Source organism: Eleutherodactylus coqui, chromosome 4, assembly GCF_035609145.1.
Source record: "Eleutherodactylus coqui strain aEleCoq1 chromosome 4, aEleCoq1.hap1, whole genome shotgun sequence".
Taxonomy (NCBI): domain Eukaryota; kingdom Metazoa; phylum Chordata; class Amphibia; order Anura; family Eleutherodactylidae; genus Eleutherodactylus; species Eleutherodactylus coqui.
Window position 1 is genome coordinate 153,755,028 of NC_089840.1, and position 14,703 is coordinate 153,769,730.

The 14,703-nt window shown below is 48.2% G+C and overlaps 1 protein-coding gene across 1 annotated transcript in view; it reads right to left on the bottom strand.

Moving 5' to 3' along the window:
• LOC136626544 (kinesin-like protein KIF21B) overlaps positions 1-14,703 on the bottom strand; it is a 2,048,083-nt gene that overhangs the window by 385,287 nt on the left and 1,648,093 nt on the right. Inside the window, 1 exon segment of the mRNA XM_066601598.1 lies at positions 3,918-4,054. Coding sequence (XP_066457695.1) covers positions 3,918-4,054 — 137 coding nt within the window.

Genomic DNA, 14,703 nt, shown 5'->3' on the forward strand with positions numbered 1-14,703 from the left:
AACAAAACGCACTGAAGGATGGTGGAATGTCATTTTTCTTTCATTTTACTCCACTTACATTTTTGTAAAAGTTTTTCAGTACATTATATGGTATTTTAAATTGCACCATTGAAAAATATAACTCATTCCGCAAAAAAACAAGCCCTCATACATCAACGTCGATGGATAACTAAAGGAGTTATGATTTTTTAAACAGGGGGAGGAAGAAAAAAAGGGACCGTGTCATTAAGGGGTTAAATAATGTACTACCTTCCTTCTCTGGGTCATTACGACGCAGGGATACCACATGTGTAATTTTATTTTTAATTTTTCACAAAGTAAAGGGAGACAAGTGTTTTGAATTTTATTTATTTTATTTTTTTAAATAATTTTTTTACATTTTTTTATTTTTGTCCCTTTAGGGGACTTCCACAGAGACCCATCAGGACTCCCTGATCACATTCTGGGAGGGTCCCATGGTGACAGCCCTTTACATGCTGCAGTCACATAGACTGCAGCATGTAAAGGGTTAACACAGCAGAGATCGGAGGTTTTCTCTGATCTCTGCTGTAAGAGCTGGTGCCTCGCTGTCCTCTGACAGCAAAGCACCAGCTCCCCCTACAACAGAGACCATTGGCTTGCTTCTGACAAGCCGATGGTCTCTATAGCAACCTGTAAACAAAGCAGGACATTAGGAGCAGGAGATTGCCGGCATATTGGCAATATCTTCCTGCTTCTCAATGTCCTGCTTTGTTCTCTGTGGGGCAGTGCAGGCAGAGCACAATGCCACAGCTTGTGGCATTGTGCTCTGCAGCTCCCATAGTGATGCATCACTATGGGCAGTGGAGATCGTCCTGAAAAATTTCAGGGCGTGCCACTCAAGGGGTTAAGGATGCTGCTCTTTTTTTGTTTTTACATTTCTAGTTTTACACCACTAAGTGACGAAGCCGGTTTGCGCCTTAGTGATGGAGCCAAATTTGGAAATCTAACATGTGTCACTTTTACATAAAATAACTCCGTAAAGGTTTTGCATATACAATGATTTTAACATTGTTTTTTTCATCACATATTGTACTTCATTTAGGTGGTAAAAATAGACCAATAGAATTTATGTATATTTATTAAAAACACCAAATGTGGGAACATTTTTAAAAAAAATTATAATTTTTTTCACACTTTCAATTGCAATATCTCAAATATGTGCAAACACACTGTACAAATTTTTGATAAGAAATATATTTCCATCTGTTTATTTTATTCTGGATAGTGCCGATCGCATTACCGGTGGGAAAGGGGAGCTCCCCGCTGCCTGTGATGACAACTCCATGTTGTCGGCTAACTCTGATAACCGACAGCATGGAGCTGTCACTTCCACAGCCCATAAGGCTTTAATCCTAAGAGGATTCATGTTTTTACATCCTCTAGGACTAAAGCCCACTTTGCTAGGACGTAAAAACACTATGGGTCCATCACTAAGAGGTTAAAAATCATAACTCCTTTATTTAACCATCGACGTAGCCAGAGCCGTAACATTAAGCCCAATGCAAAATCTATAACAGGACCCCCAATTATAATGCTTTATTCATAATACCAGGCTCCCTATATGGAGAGGAGAGGCCTTATGGGCAACCACATCACTTATAGTTACACCCCTGCTCATGTAGTTGTATGAGGGCTTGTTTTTTTCGGGACGGGTTGTATTTTTCAAAGGTACTATATAATGTACCATGTAATTTACTGAAAAATTCTAAGTTGAGTGAAACAGAAAAAAAAACTAAATTCCACCATCTTTGTGTGCGTCTTGCTTCTACGGTGTAAACACTGCAATAAAAATGACATGATAACTATATTCTATGGGTCAGTACGATTACTATGAAACCAAACTTATATAGTTTTTTTTGCTATACTACTTTTATTTTTTTCAAATATATTTAATCTTTTTAAATTATTTTCTGCCATCTTCTGACAGCTATAACTTTTTTATTTTTTCATCAACACAGATATGCAAGGGCTAATTTTTTTCGGAACGTCCTGTAGTTTCTATTGGTTCTAGAGATGAGCGAGCGTACTCGGAAAAGCACTACTCACTCGAGTAATTTGCTTTATCCGAGTATCGCTGTGCTCGGTTCTGAAGATTCGGGTGCCGGCACGAAGCGGGGAGCTGCAGGGGAGAGCGGGGAGGAATGGAGGTAAGATCTTTCTCTCCCTCTCTCTTGCCCGCTCTCCCCTGCTCCCCGCTGCGACTCACCTGTCAGCCGCAGCGGCACCCGAATCTTCAGACCCGAGCACAGCGATACTCGGATAAAGCACATTACTCGAGCGAGTAGTGCTTTTCCGAGTACGCTCGCTCATCTCTAATTGGTTCCAATTTAGAGTACATATGATTTTTTGATCGCTTTTTATTACATTTCTTTTTAAAAACAGGGTGTCTAAAAAAGCTCAATTATGGCATTGTTTTTTTTTTTCTGACGACGTTCACCGTGCGGGGTATTAATGCGTAACTTTGATAAGACTTTCATAGATGCAGCCACATCAAATATGTATATTTGTTTTATTATTTAAATTCTTTTATTATAAATATTGCAAATGTATTTTTTTACCTTTATTACCTTTTGATTAATTGAACATTTAATAAAGTTTTTTTTAAACTAATATTTCCATTTTTTTAGTCCGCTTAGAGGACAATAACGCGATCCTTTGATCGCTCTTGCGGTATGATGTAATGCCATGGCATTACATTATACTGCAATCTTACAGGCAATCTATCATGCCACGCCACAGGCATGGCTTGGTAGGCAATCTGCAATGGCAGCCCTCTGCCTTTCAGCAGGCACGCGGCTGCCATGGCAACCACAGGCAACCTACAATCTTATCACAGGGGGCAGTTCAGTACCCCAAAACATCGATTGGGACACTTAAATGCCGCTGTCAGATTGTTCATGGTATTTTAAAGGTTTATTGCTCCGATCAGCAGTGCAGTTTATTGGAGCTATAGTGGGCGGGTGTTGGCTGTAAAAACAGCCAGCTCCCGCATTGTATAGAGCAAGGTCAACCCGCGATCACCCTCCATACAAACCCTGAATCTGTACGTCATGTAGCGTTAAGGGGTTAACAACCACTTCAGGAGCCTAAGTTTTAAGCTTAGGGCCAGCACCTACAAAATAGTATTTTGTAGCTGGGCAGTTGTATTTGTAGCTTTGCAGTAGTTGGAAAATTATGGTAACCTAGTCCAAAAAAGTCAAGGTAACGTTTTATTGTAATGCTGAGCATTATGTTGCTCCACCCTTTGATTAAATAATAAACTGATGTAAAAACCAATATCATCAGCAAATTTTTATAATGCCAAAATATTCCACAGCAATATACAGAGATAGTCATCACACACATCATCCTTGTCCCCATTGCGAAGCATGATTTCCTTATCTCAGAGACACACACTATCCCACCAGCACGTATATTTTTGGGTCTGTTTAGTATCTGTACGGTATTTTCCAAAATGAAATACTGCAACCAGCTGTGCTAGTTGGCCTTAGATTTTCATAGAAATTGTTGACAGAGGCTTTGAATACAACCTCCAATACTGATGTGAACATAGCCTTTCTGTTAATTATGTTTATGCATTAGTGCTGAATATTACAGAAGGGAAAAATTCTTTATTTATTTTCTGTTTAAGGTAACACAAAATTTATTTTAATTTTTTTAAGTACATTTGTTTTTCATGAATAAGTTAAAGAAATACCCTTTTCTGATAGAAGTGTCCCTTTAAAAACAAACTCCATGCAGATGTTACCCTTGGTTGGATTTGAACAAAGGATCCTGTCACTTCAAAGCACAGTCCTGGTCACTAAGAAAGCCATATTGCTGAATAACCAAAAATTGTTGCTGTAAACTCCTTCAATTTAGGGTATTAAAAATGTTACTTCCATGTCTTTGCTCACCTTTTGATCCTGTAAATAGTAGTTCTTCAGTAGCATCTACACAAAGGACAGGCTTTGTATGCCCTTCTGCTATGGATACACATTGGAGTGGAGCTGTTCTGGAACCTTTTAGACTGTTAACAGGAGAAATCATCCCCCTGTATGATAGAAAATATAAAATTGAATTATTGCTACAGGCTATATGTGAAAAAGATTAACTTCATATTGAACAAGATTTATTAAAATAAGCATTTCCATTCAACTGACCACTCAAAAAAGATCCCAAAAGTTTTAACTAGATAAATTTGAATGTTAGCTGAAGATGGCACAGGTATTATTGTATCTTGACTAGAGATGAGCGAGCACCAAAATGCTCGGGTGCTCGTTACTCGAGACGAACTTTTCGCGATGCTCGAGGGTTCGTTTCGAATAACGAACCCCATTGAAGTCAATGGGCGACCCGAGCATTTTTGTATATCGCCGATGCTCGCTAAGGTTTTCATTTGTGAAAATCGGGGCAATTCAAGAAAGTGATGGGAACGACACAGAAACGGATAGGGCAGGCGAGGGGCTACATGTTGGGCTGCATCTCAAGTTCCCAGGTCCCACTATTAAGCCACAATAGCGGCAAGAGTGGGCCCCCCCCTCCCAACAATTTTTACTTCTGAAAAGCCCTCATTAGCAATGCATACCTTAGCTAAGCACCACACTACCTCCAACAAAGCACAATCACTGCCTGCATGACACTCCTCTGCCACTTCTCCTGGGTTACATGCTGCCAATTCCCCCCCCCCCACGACCCAGTGTCCACAGCGCACACCAAACTGTCCCTGCCCAGCCTTCAGCTGCCCTCATGCCACGCCACACTCATGTCTATTTATAAGTGCGTCTGCCACAGGAAAAGCAGGCACACACTGCAGAGGGTTGGCACGGCTAGGCAGCGACCCTCTTTAAAAGGGGTGGGGCGATAGCCCACAATGCTGTACAGAAGCAATGAGAAATCCAATCCTGTGCCACCTCCATCTGGAGCTGCACACATGGGCATAGCAATGGGGAACCTATGTGCCACACACTATTCATTCTGTCAAGGTGTCTGCATGCCCCAGTCAGACCGCGGTTTTTTATAAATAGTCACAGGCAGGTACAACTCCGCAATGGGAATTCCGTGTGCACCCACAGCATGGGTGGCTCCCTGGAACCCACCGGCGGTACATAAATATATCCCATTGCAGTGCCCATCACAGCTGAGGTCGTAATGTCATGTTAAATGCAGGTGGGCTTCGGCCCACACTGCATGCCCCAGTCAGACTGGGGTTCTTTAGAAGTGGAAACAGATGCATTTACAACTCCCTGTGGACCCACAGCATGGGTGGCTCCCTGGAACCCACCGGCGGTACATAAAAATATCCCATTGCATTGCCCAACACAGTGGATGTAACGTCAGCTGTAATGCAGGTGGGCTAAAAATTCATTTGATTACACTGTAGGCGAGGGCCCACAAAAATTACTGTATCAACAGTACTAATGTACATCAGAAAAATTGGCCATGGCCAACCAAGAGGGCAGGTGAAACCCATTAATCGCTTTGCTTAATGTGGCTTAATTGGTAACTAGGCCAGGAGGCAGCCCAGTTAAAATAAAAATTGGTTCAGGTGAAAGTTTCAACGCTTTAATGAGCATTGAAACGTATAAAAATTGTTTAGAAAAATTATATGACTGAGCCTTGTGGGCCTAAGAAAAATTGCCCGTTCGGCGTGATTATGTGAGGTTTCAGGAGGAGGAGCAGGAGGAGGAGGAAGAATATTATACACAGATTGATGAAGCGAAAAGGTCCCCGTTTTTGATGGGGATACAGAACGATGCTTCCATCCGCGGGTGCAGCCTACCTATTGCTTAGGTATCGCTGCTGTCCGCTGGTGGAGAAGAGAAGTCTGGGGAAATCCAGGCTTTGTTCATCTTGATGAGTGTTAGCCTGTCGGCACTGTCGGTTGACAGGCGGGTACGCTTATCTGTGATGATTCCCCCAGCCGCACTAAACACCCTCTCTGACAAGACGCTAGTCACAGGACAAGCAAGCACCTCCAGGGCATACAGCGCAAGTTCAGGCCACGTGTCCAGCTTCGACACCCAGTAGTTGTAGGGGGCAGAGGCGTCACGGAGGATGGTCGTGCGATCGGCTACGTACTCCCTCACCATCCTTTTACAGTGCTCCCGCCAACTCAGCCGTGACTGGGGAGCGGTGACACAGTCTTGCTGGAGAGCCATAAAGCTGTCAAGGGCCTTAAAGAGTGTTGGCCTGCCTGTGCTGTACATGCTGCCTGATCTCCGCGCCTCCCCTGCTACCTGGCCCTCGGAACTGCGCCTTCGGCCACTAGCGCTGTCGTATGGGAATTTTACCATCAGTTTGTCCGCCAGGGTCCTGTGGTATAGCAACACTCTCGAAACCCTTTCCTCTTCGGGTATGAGAGTGGAAAGGTTCTCCTTATACCGTGGGTCGAGCAGTGTGTACACCCAGTAATCCGTAGTGGCCAGAATGCGTGTAACGCGAGGGTCACGAGAAAGGCATCCTAACATGAAGTCAGCCATGTGTGCCAGGGTACCTGTACGCAACACATGACTGTCCTCACTAGGAAGATCACTTTCAGGATCCTCCTCCTCCTCCTCAGGCCATACACGCTGAAAGGATGACAGGCCAGCAGCATGTGTACCCTCACCAGTGGGCCAAGCTGTCTCTTCCCCCTCCTCCTCATCTTCCTCCTCCTCCTCCTCCTCACCGCGCTGAGATATAGACAGGAGGGTGCTCTGACTATCCAGCGACATACTGTCTTCCCCCGGCTCTGTTTCCAAGTGCAAAGCGTCTGCCTTTATGCTTTGCAGGGAACTTCTCAAGAGGCATAGCAGAGGAATGGTGACGCTAATGATTGCAGCATCGCCGCTCACCACCTGGGTAGACTCCTCAAAGTTTCCAAGGACCTTGCAGATGTCTGCCAACCAGGCCCACTCTTCTGAAAATAATTGAGGAGGCTGACTCCCACTGCACCGCCCATGTTGGAGTTGGTATTCCACCCTGCAACCGATGTTGCAGGGTGCGCAGGGTGGCAGCGTCCGTGTGGGACTTGCGGAAATGTGCGCATAGCCGGCGCACCTTTCCGAGCAGGTCTGACAAGCGAGGGTAGCTTTTCAGAAAGCGCTGAACCACCAAATTAAAGACGTGGGCCAGGCATGGCACGTGCGTGAGGCTGCCGAGCTGCAGAGCCGCCACCAGGTTACGGCCGTTGTCACACACGACCATGCCCGGTTGGAGGCTCAGCGGAGCAAGCCAGCGGTCGGTCTGCTCTGTCAGACCCTGCAGCAGTTCGTGGGCCGTGTGCCTCTTATCTCCTAAGCTGAGTAGTTTTAGCACGGCCTGCTGACGCTTGCCCACCGCTGTGCTGCCACGCCGCGCGACACCGACTGCTGGCGACGTGCTGCTGCTGACACATCTTGATTGCGAGACAGAGGTTGCGGAGGAGGAGGAGAAGGGTGGTTTAGTGGAGGAAGCATACACTGCCGCAGATACCACCACCGAGCTGTGGCCCGAAATTCTGGGGGTGGGTAGGACGTGAGCGGTCCCAGGCTCTGACTCTGTCCCAGCCTCCACTAAATTGACTCAATGTGCCGTCAGGGAGATATAGTGGCCCTGCCCGCCTGTGCTTGTCCACGTGTCCGTTGTTAAGTGGACCTTGGCAGTAACCGCGTTGGTGAGGGCGCGTACAATGTTGCGGGAGACGTGGTCGTGCAGGGCTGGGACGGCACATCGGGAAAAGTAGTGGCAACTGGGAACTGAGTAGCGTGGGGCCGCCGCCGCCACAACCCTATACGGCAGCATCTCCAGGCTGATAAATTTGGCTACGTGCATGTTTAACGCTTGAGCGTGCGGGTGCGTGGCGGCGTGCTTGCGCTTGCGCTCCAACACTTGCGCTAGCGACGGCTGGACGCTGCGCTGACAGACATTGCTGGATGGGGCCAAGGACAGCGGAGGTGAGGGTGTGGGTGCAGGCCAGGAGACGGTAGTGCCTGTGTCCTCAGAGCGGGGTTGGATCTCAGTGGCAGGTTGGGGCACAGGGGGAGAGGCAGCGGTGCAAACCGGAGGCGGTGAACGGCCTTCGTCCCACCTTGTGGGGTGCTTGGCCATCATATGTCTGCGCATGCTGGTGGTGGTGAGGCTGGTGGTGGTGGCTCCCCGGCTGATCTTGGCGCGACAAAGGTTGCACACCACTGTTCGTCGGTCGTCTGCACTCTCAGTGAAAAACTGCCAGACCTTTGAGCACCTCGGCCTCTGCAGGGTGGCATGGCGCGAGGGGGCGCTTTGGGAAACAGTTGGTGGACTATTCTGTCTTGCCCTGCCTCTACCCCTGGACACCACACTGCCTCTTGCAACCTGCCCTGCTGCTGCCCTTGCCTCTCCCTCTGAAGACCTGTCCTCAGTAGGCGTAGCAAACCAGGTGGGGTCAGTCACCTCATTGTCCTGCTGCTCTTCCTCAGAATGCTCGGTGCGCTCCTCCCTCGGACTTAATGCCCTTACTACTACCTCACTGATAGACAACTGTGTCTCATCGTCATCGGCCTCCTCACCCACTGAAAGGTCTTGAGACAGTTGCCGGAAGTCCCCAGCCTCATCCCCCGGACCCCGGGAACTTTGCAATGGTTGGGCATCAGTCACGATAAACTCCTCTGGTGGGAGAGGAACCACTGCTGCCCAATCTGAGCAGGGGCCCGAGAACAGTTCCTGGGAGTCTGCCCGCTCCTCAGAATGTCTCATTTTCATGGAGTGAGGAGGCTGGGAGGAAGGAGGAGCAGCAGCCAGAGGATTCTGAGTTGCAGCAGTGGACGGCGCAGAACTCTGGGTGGACGATAGGTTGCTGGAAGCACTTTCTGCCATCCACGACAGGACCTGCTTACACTGCTCATTTTCTAATAAGGGTCTACCGCGTGGACCCATTAAATGTGCTATGAATGTGGGGACGCCAGAAACGTGCCTCTCTCCTAATCCCGCAGCAGTCGGCTGCGATACACCTGGATCAGGAGCTCGGCCTGTGCCCACACCCGGACTAGGGCCTCCGCGTCCTCGGCCGCGCCCACGTCCTCTAGGCCTACCCCTACCCCTCAGCATGCTGTATTACCAGGAATGCAGAAACACAACACTGTAATTAAATGTGCCGCTTATTGGCCTGTGGTTGGAGGCTGAGTTCGCTTACGGAACGCCAGGAAATAATTTGCCGCAAGCCTGCTGTAACACTTAGCTGGCTGCGTATTTATTTGGAGAAATACTACCCCCAGCACACACGGACCCAGAACACTGAGCAGAGTGACAGGCAGGCCAAATAGATTTTTTCCAAATATTTTTTTCTAAAGGACCACTGCGTATATTCAATCTATAATATATGTCTTCTGTCCCTGCCTACACAATTCTGTCCCTGGACTGTGTGACGGAATTGCAGTGTTGCACTGTTATTAACTGCAACAGACCGGTGATTTCAGAGCCAGGAAATAATTTGGCGCAAGCCTGCTGTAACACTTAGCTGGCTGCGTATTTATTTGGAGAACTACTACCCCTAGCACACACGGACCCAGAACACTGAGCAAAGTGACAGGCAGGGCAAATAGATTTTTTTCAAATATTTTTTTCTAAAGGACCACTGCGTATATTCAATCTATAATATATGTCTTCTGGCCCTGGACTGTGTGACGGAACTGCAGTGTTGCACTGTTATTAACTGCAACAGACCGGTGATTTCAGAGCCAGGAAATAATTTGGCGCAAGCCTGCTGTAACACTTAGCTGGCTGCGTATTTATTTGGAGAACCACTACCCCCAGCAGACACAGACCCAGAACACTGAGCAGAGTGACAGGCAGGCCAAATAGATTGTTTTCAAATATTTTTTTCTAAAGGACCACTGCGTATATTCAAGCTATAATATATGTCTTCTGGCCCTGCCTACACAATTCTCTCCCTGGAGTATTACTGCAGGGCGCAATGCTCTGCACGGCCGATATACCAAAAAAAAAAAAATGTGCAACACTGCTAAAAGCAGCCTCCACAGTACTGCACACGGTTAGATGTGGCCCTAAGAAGGACCGTTGGGGTTCTTGAAGCCTACACTAACTCCTAACACTCTCCCTACAGTAGCAGCTCCAACACGATACCACTGTCCCTCAGCTATCTCACAACGCATCTGAGGCGAGCCGCGGGAGGGGCCGATTTTTATACTCGGGTGACACCTGATCTCCCCAGCCACTCACTGCAGGGGGGTGGTATAGGGCTTGAACGTCGCAGGGGGAAGTTGTAATGCCTTCCCTGTCTTTCAATTGGCCAGAAAAGCGCGCTAACGTCTCAGAGAGGAAAGTGAAAGTAACTCGAACATCGCATGGTACTCGTTACGAGTAACGAGCATCTCGAACACGCTAATATTCGAACGAGTATCAAGCTCGGACGAGTACGTTCGCTCATCTCTAATCTTGACGCCACCACGAAGTCCCAGTGGAGACAAGAGTGACAGCTGGGTGACGCCCCCTGAACCTGTTTGGGTGCAGAGATGGCTCCCCTGCAGGTCCTGGTAGGCCACTATTATTCTTTTCTCATCTCCTGCATCCCGTCCCGGCTCCTGGCATTGATAGAAGCTCCTGGCTGCTGCCTCCCGGCTCCTGGCACTTCCTGGCTGCTGCCTGCAGTCCCGGCTCCTGGCCCCTCTGTAAGACTCCCCGGGCTCCCTGCTGCTGCTCTTTATTCCCCGTCGGCTGTACCATCCCACCTCCGGTGCCGATGCTGCTTCTTGGCCAGCTGTTTGGCACTGCAGCTCGTGAGTCCCAGCTCCCGGCCCCTCTCCTAGGCTCCCCGCTGCTGCTTTATATTCTCCAGCAGCTGTATCGTCCCTCCTCTGGTCCTTCTACCTCCCCCGCTGTCGGCGGTCCAAAGGCAGCACAGACAGCTGCCAGTCGGCACATGTCACTACTGGTAGAGTCCGTGTGCCTGGTGATGCAGTACGGGAGAAGGCACCCGAGGGAGCCGCCATTCCCCAGATGTGAGCGCTGCTGAGCGCCGGTGGGCCTTGCACACTGCTGACATCCCCAGCATTGGGAGAGGACAGTATTGAGAGGGTCAGCAGGGTGTATGGCTATTATTTGGGGTGCACAGGGTGCTCAGACCCGCACCATCATGGAGGACAGTATTGGGAGCACCAGAGGGGTGTATGGTTATTATTGTATGTTGACACGCTGCTTCTATGACCTTGCGAAATTGACCAAATCAGGAGCTAGGGGTGTGACAGGGGTGTTCCTGCATGGAAGACCTGTCAAACCCCTAGCTTCCGGTGGCGTCAAGATACAATAATACCGATGGCACATACAGTACTGTACAGTGTCATTAAAAATGAGATACTTACAGAAATCACAAGGACCTACAATGTAGCAAATATTCAAGAGCTTCTTTAGTTCAGAAAAACTGTTTTTTATATACTCTATTGAGTAATTCTTCTGTTCAGAATACTAAACTGTTAGGGCTCCCTAACACAGATGCTTTTTACTGTCATCAGCGGTGCGTTCTGAGTGCCACGCTAATCGCAGTATAATTCTCCCATTGTTTTCAAAGGAGCCTTTCAGACAGTTGCTCTATCTGTAACTGCACTTGTAACAGCACCACTTGAAAGCCCCTGCACTGGAAAGCGCTGCGATTTTCAAGCTGAGTCTGTTCTATTTTTGATGTTTAGCGCACCTCATCAATGAAACTGAAAGTAAAACTGCGGTGCTCTGCAGCGCTGCTGTGTGAGGGAGGAGACTGTAAAACAGTTACAAAGAACACCTCTTGTTCTGGAGGACCAGTTCAGTCTTGCATTAAACAAGACACCCATTATATGAACGGGCACTGTGCAGGATAGGTTATAATAGTTAATCGACTGGTTTCCATCATGCAGGACCCCAACCGATCAGCTGAGCGGGCGCATCTATCAGTGCCGCAAATACACAGAGGTCAGAACGGAAGTCTCCATGCCAACATTTGTGTAGTGGCTGGCACTTGTAACTACAGGTATGGCTCTTGGCTCTCATTGAAATCAACGCGAGCTGTGCCTGCAGTTACAAGCGTCGACCACTACACAGAGGTCGGCATGGAGACTTCCGCTGCTTCAGCTCTGACCTCTGTGTATTTGCATCACTGAGAGCATGTGCCCGCTGAGCTGATTGGTCAGGATCCCTAGCAACGGACCCCAGCCCATCACCTATTCATGACCTATCCTAAGGATAGGTCATCAATAATATTCTCCCTGGAAAAACCCTTTAATTTCTCTTATTGCAGTGCTAGCGTCCCAACAGAAGGACACTTTGTGAACAGACTCTCCAAACACATAGGAATTAATTCAAAACAGAGTTTTGCTTTAATTTGACACTTAAAACATTGAATATAGAGTTGCAGCAGACTTAACTTGACTTTTTCAATGGTTTTTATTGTAAGTGACAAATTACACGTCTAGATCATGGAAGCCAGCTGTCCAAACCCATGCTGTCCAGACAAATGCAAAATTTATAATAAAACTTCGAAGGAACTTGCAATATTGGACAGCGTGGAGCTACTGAATACTTCCCCAGCACCTGTGTATGAGTGAATTGGAGAGGGGTCAAAGAGAGGTAAATATACTAGGCAGGGAATTGCATTTACTCAATGGTACTACTACCCCTCTCTGACTCCTCTTTAAAGCCACTTGCAAACAAGTGTATTACCACACCTCCCAGCTTTTTGGATGGTCGAAGAGAGACACTTATTGTTCTTTGTTTGAGGGATACATTTTTCCAACATATTTACACACTTGACTGCTTTTATTTTAAATATTAGCACTAGAGATGAGCGAGCACCAAAATGCTCGGGTGCTCGTTACTCGGGACGAACTTTTCGCGATGCTCGAGGGTTCGTTTCGAGTAACGAACCCCATTGAAGTCAATGGGCGACCCGAGCATTTTTGTATTTCGCCGATGCTCGCTAAGGTTTTCATGTGTGAAAATCTGGGCAATTCAAGAAAGTGATGGGAACGACACAGCAACGGATAGGGCAGGCGAGGGGCTACATGTTGGGCTGCATCTCAAGTTCACAGGTCCCACTATAAAGCCACAATAGCGGCAAGAGTGCCCCCCCCTCCCAAAAACTTTTACTTCTGAAAAGCCCTCATTAGCAATGCATACCTTAGCTAAGCACCACACTACCTCCAACAAAGCACAATCACTGCCTGAATGACACTCCACTGCCACTTCTCCTGGCTTACATGCTGCCCAACCGCCCCCCTCCCCCCCACAGCGCACACCAAAGTGTCCCTGCGCAGCCTTCAGCTGCCCTCATGCCACGCCACCCTCATGTCTATTTAGAAGTGCGTCTGCCATGACGAGGAACCGCAGGCACACACTGCAGAGGGTTGGCACGGCTAGGCAGCGGCCCTCTTTAAAAGGGGCGGGGCGATAGCCCACAATGCTGTACAGAAGCAATGAGAAATAGAATCCTGTGCCACCGCCATCAGGAGCTGCACACGTGGGCATAGCAATGGGGAACCTATGTGCCACACACTATTCATTCTGTCAAGGTGTCTGCATGCCCCAGTCAGACCGGGCTTTTTAATTCATAGACACAGGCAGGTACAACTCCCTATTGTGAAGTCCCTGTGGACCGACAGCATGGGTGGCTCCCTGGAACCCACCGGCGGTACATAAAAATATCCCATTGCATTGCCCAACACAGCTGAGGTAGTAATGTCGTGCTTAATGCAGGTGGGCTTCGGCCCACACTGCATGCCCCAGTCTGACTGGGGTTGTCTACAAGTGGAAACAGATGCATTTATAATTCCCTGTGGACCCACAGCATGGGTGGGTGCCAGGAAGCCACCGGCGGTACACAGAAATATCACATTGCATTGCCCAACACAGCGGATGTAACGTCAGCTGTAATGCAGGTGGGCTAAAAATTCATTTGATTACACTGTAGGCGAGGGCCCACAAAAATTGCTGTATCAACAGTACTAATGTACATCAAAAAAATTGGCCATGGCCAACCAAGAGGGCAGGTGAAACCCATTAATCGCTTTGGTTAATGTGGCTTAAGTGGTAACTAGGCCTGGAGGCAGCCCAGTTTAACTAAAAATTGGTTCAAGTTAAAGTTTCAACGCTTTTAAGAGCATTGAAACATATAAAAATTGTTTAGAAAAATTATGAGTGAGCCTTGTGGCCCTAAGAAAAATTGCCCGTTCAGCGTGATTACGTGAGGTTTCAGGAGGAGGAGCACGAGGAGGAGGAGGAGGAATATTAGACACAGATTGATGAAGCAGAAATGTCCCCGTTTTGGATGGTGAGAGAGAACGTAGCTTCCATCCGCGGGTGCAGCCTACGTATTGCTTACGTATCGCTGCTGTCCGCTGGTGGAGAAGAGAAGTCTGGGGAAATCCAGGTTTTGTTCATCTTGATGAGTGTTAGCCTGTCGGCACTGTCGGTTGACAGGCGGGTACGCTTATCTGTGATGATTCCCCCAGCCGCACTAAACACCCTTTCCGACAAGACGCTAGCCGCAGGACAAGCAAGCACCTCCAGGGCATACAGCGCTAGTTCAGGCCACGTGTCCAGCTTCGACACCCAGTAGTTGTAGGGGGCAGAGGCGTCACCGAGGACGGTCGTGCGATCGGCTACGTACTCCCTCACCATCCTTTTACAGTGCTCCCGCCGACTCAGCCTTGACTGGGGAGCGGTGACACAGTCTTGCTGGGGAGCCATAAAGCTGGCCAGGCCCTTAAAGACTGTTGC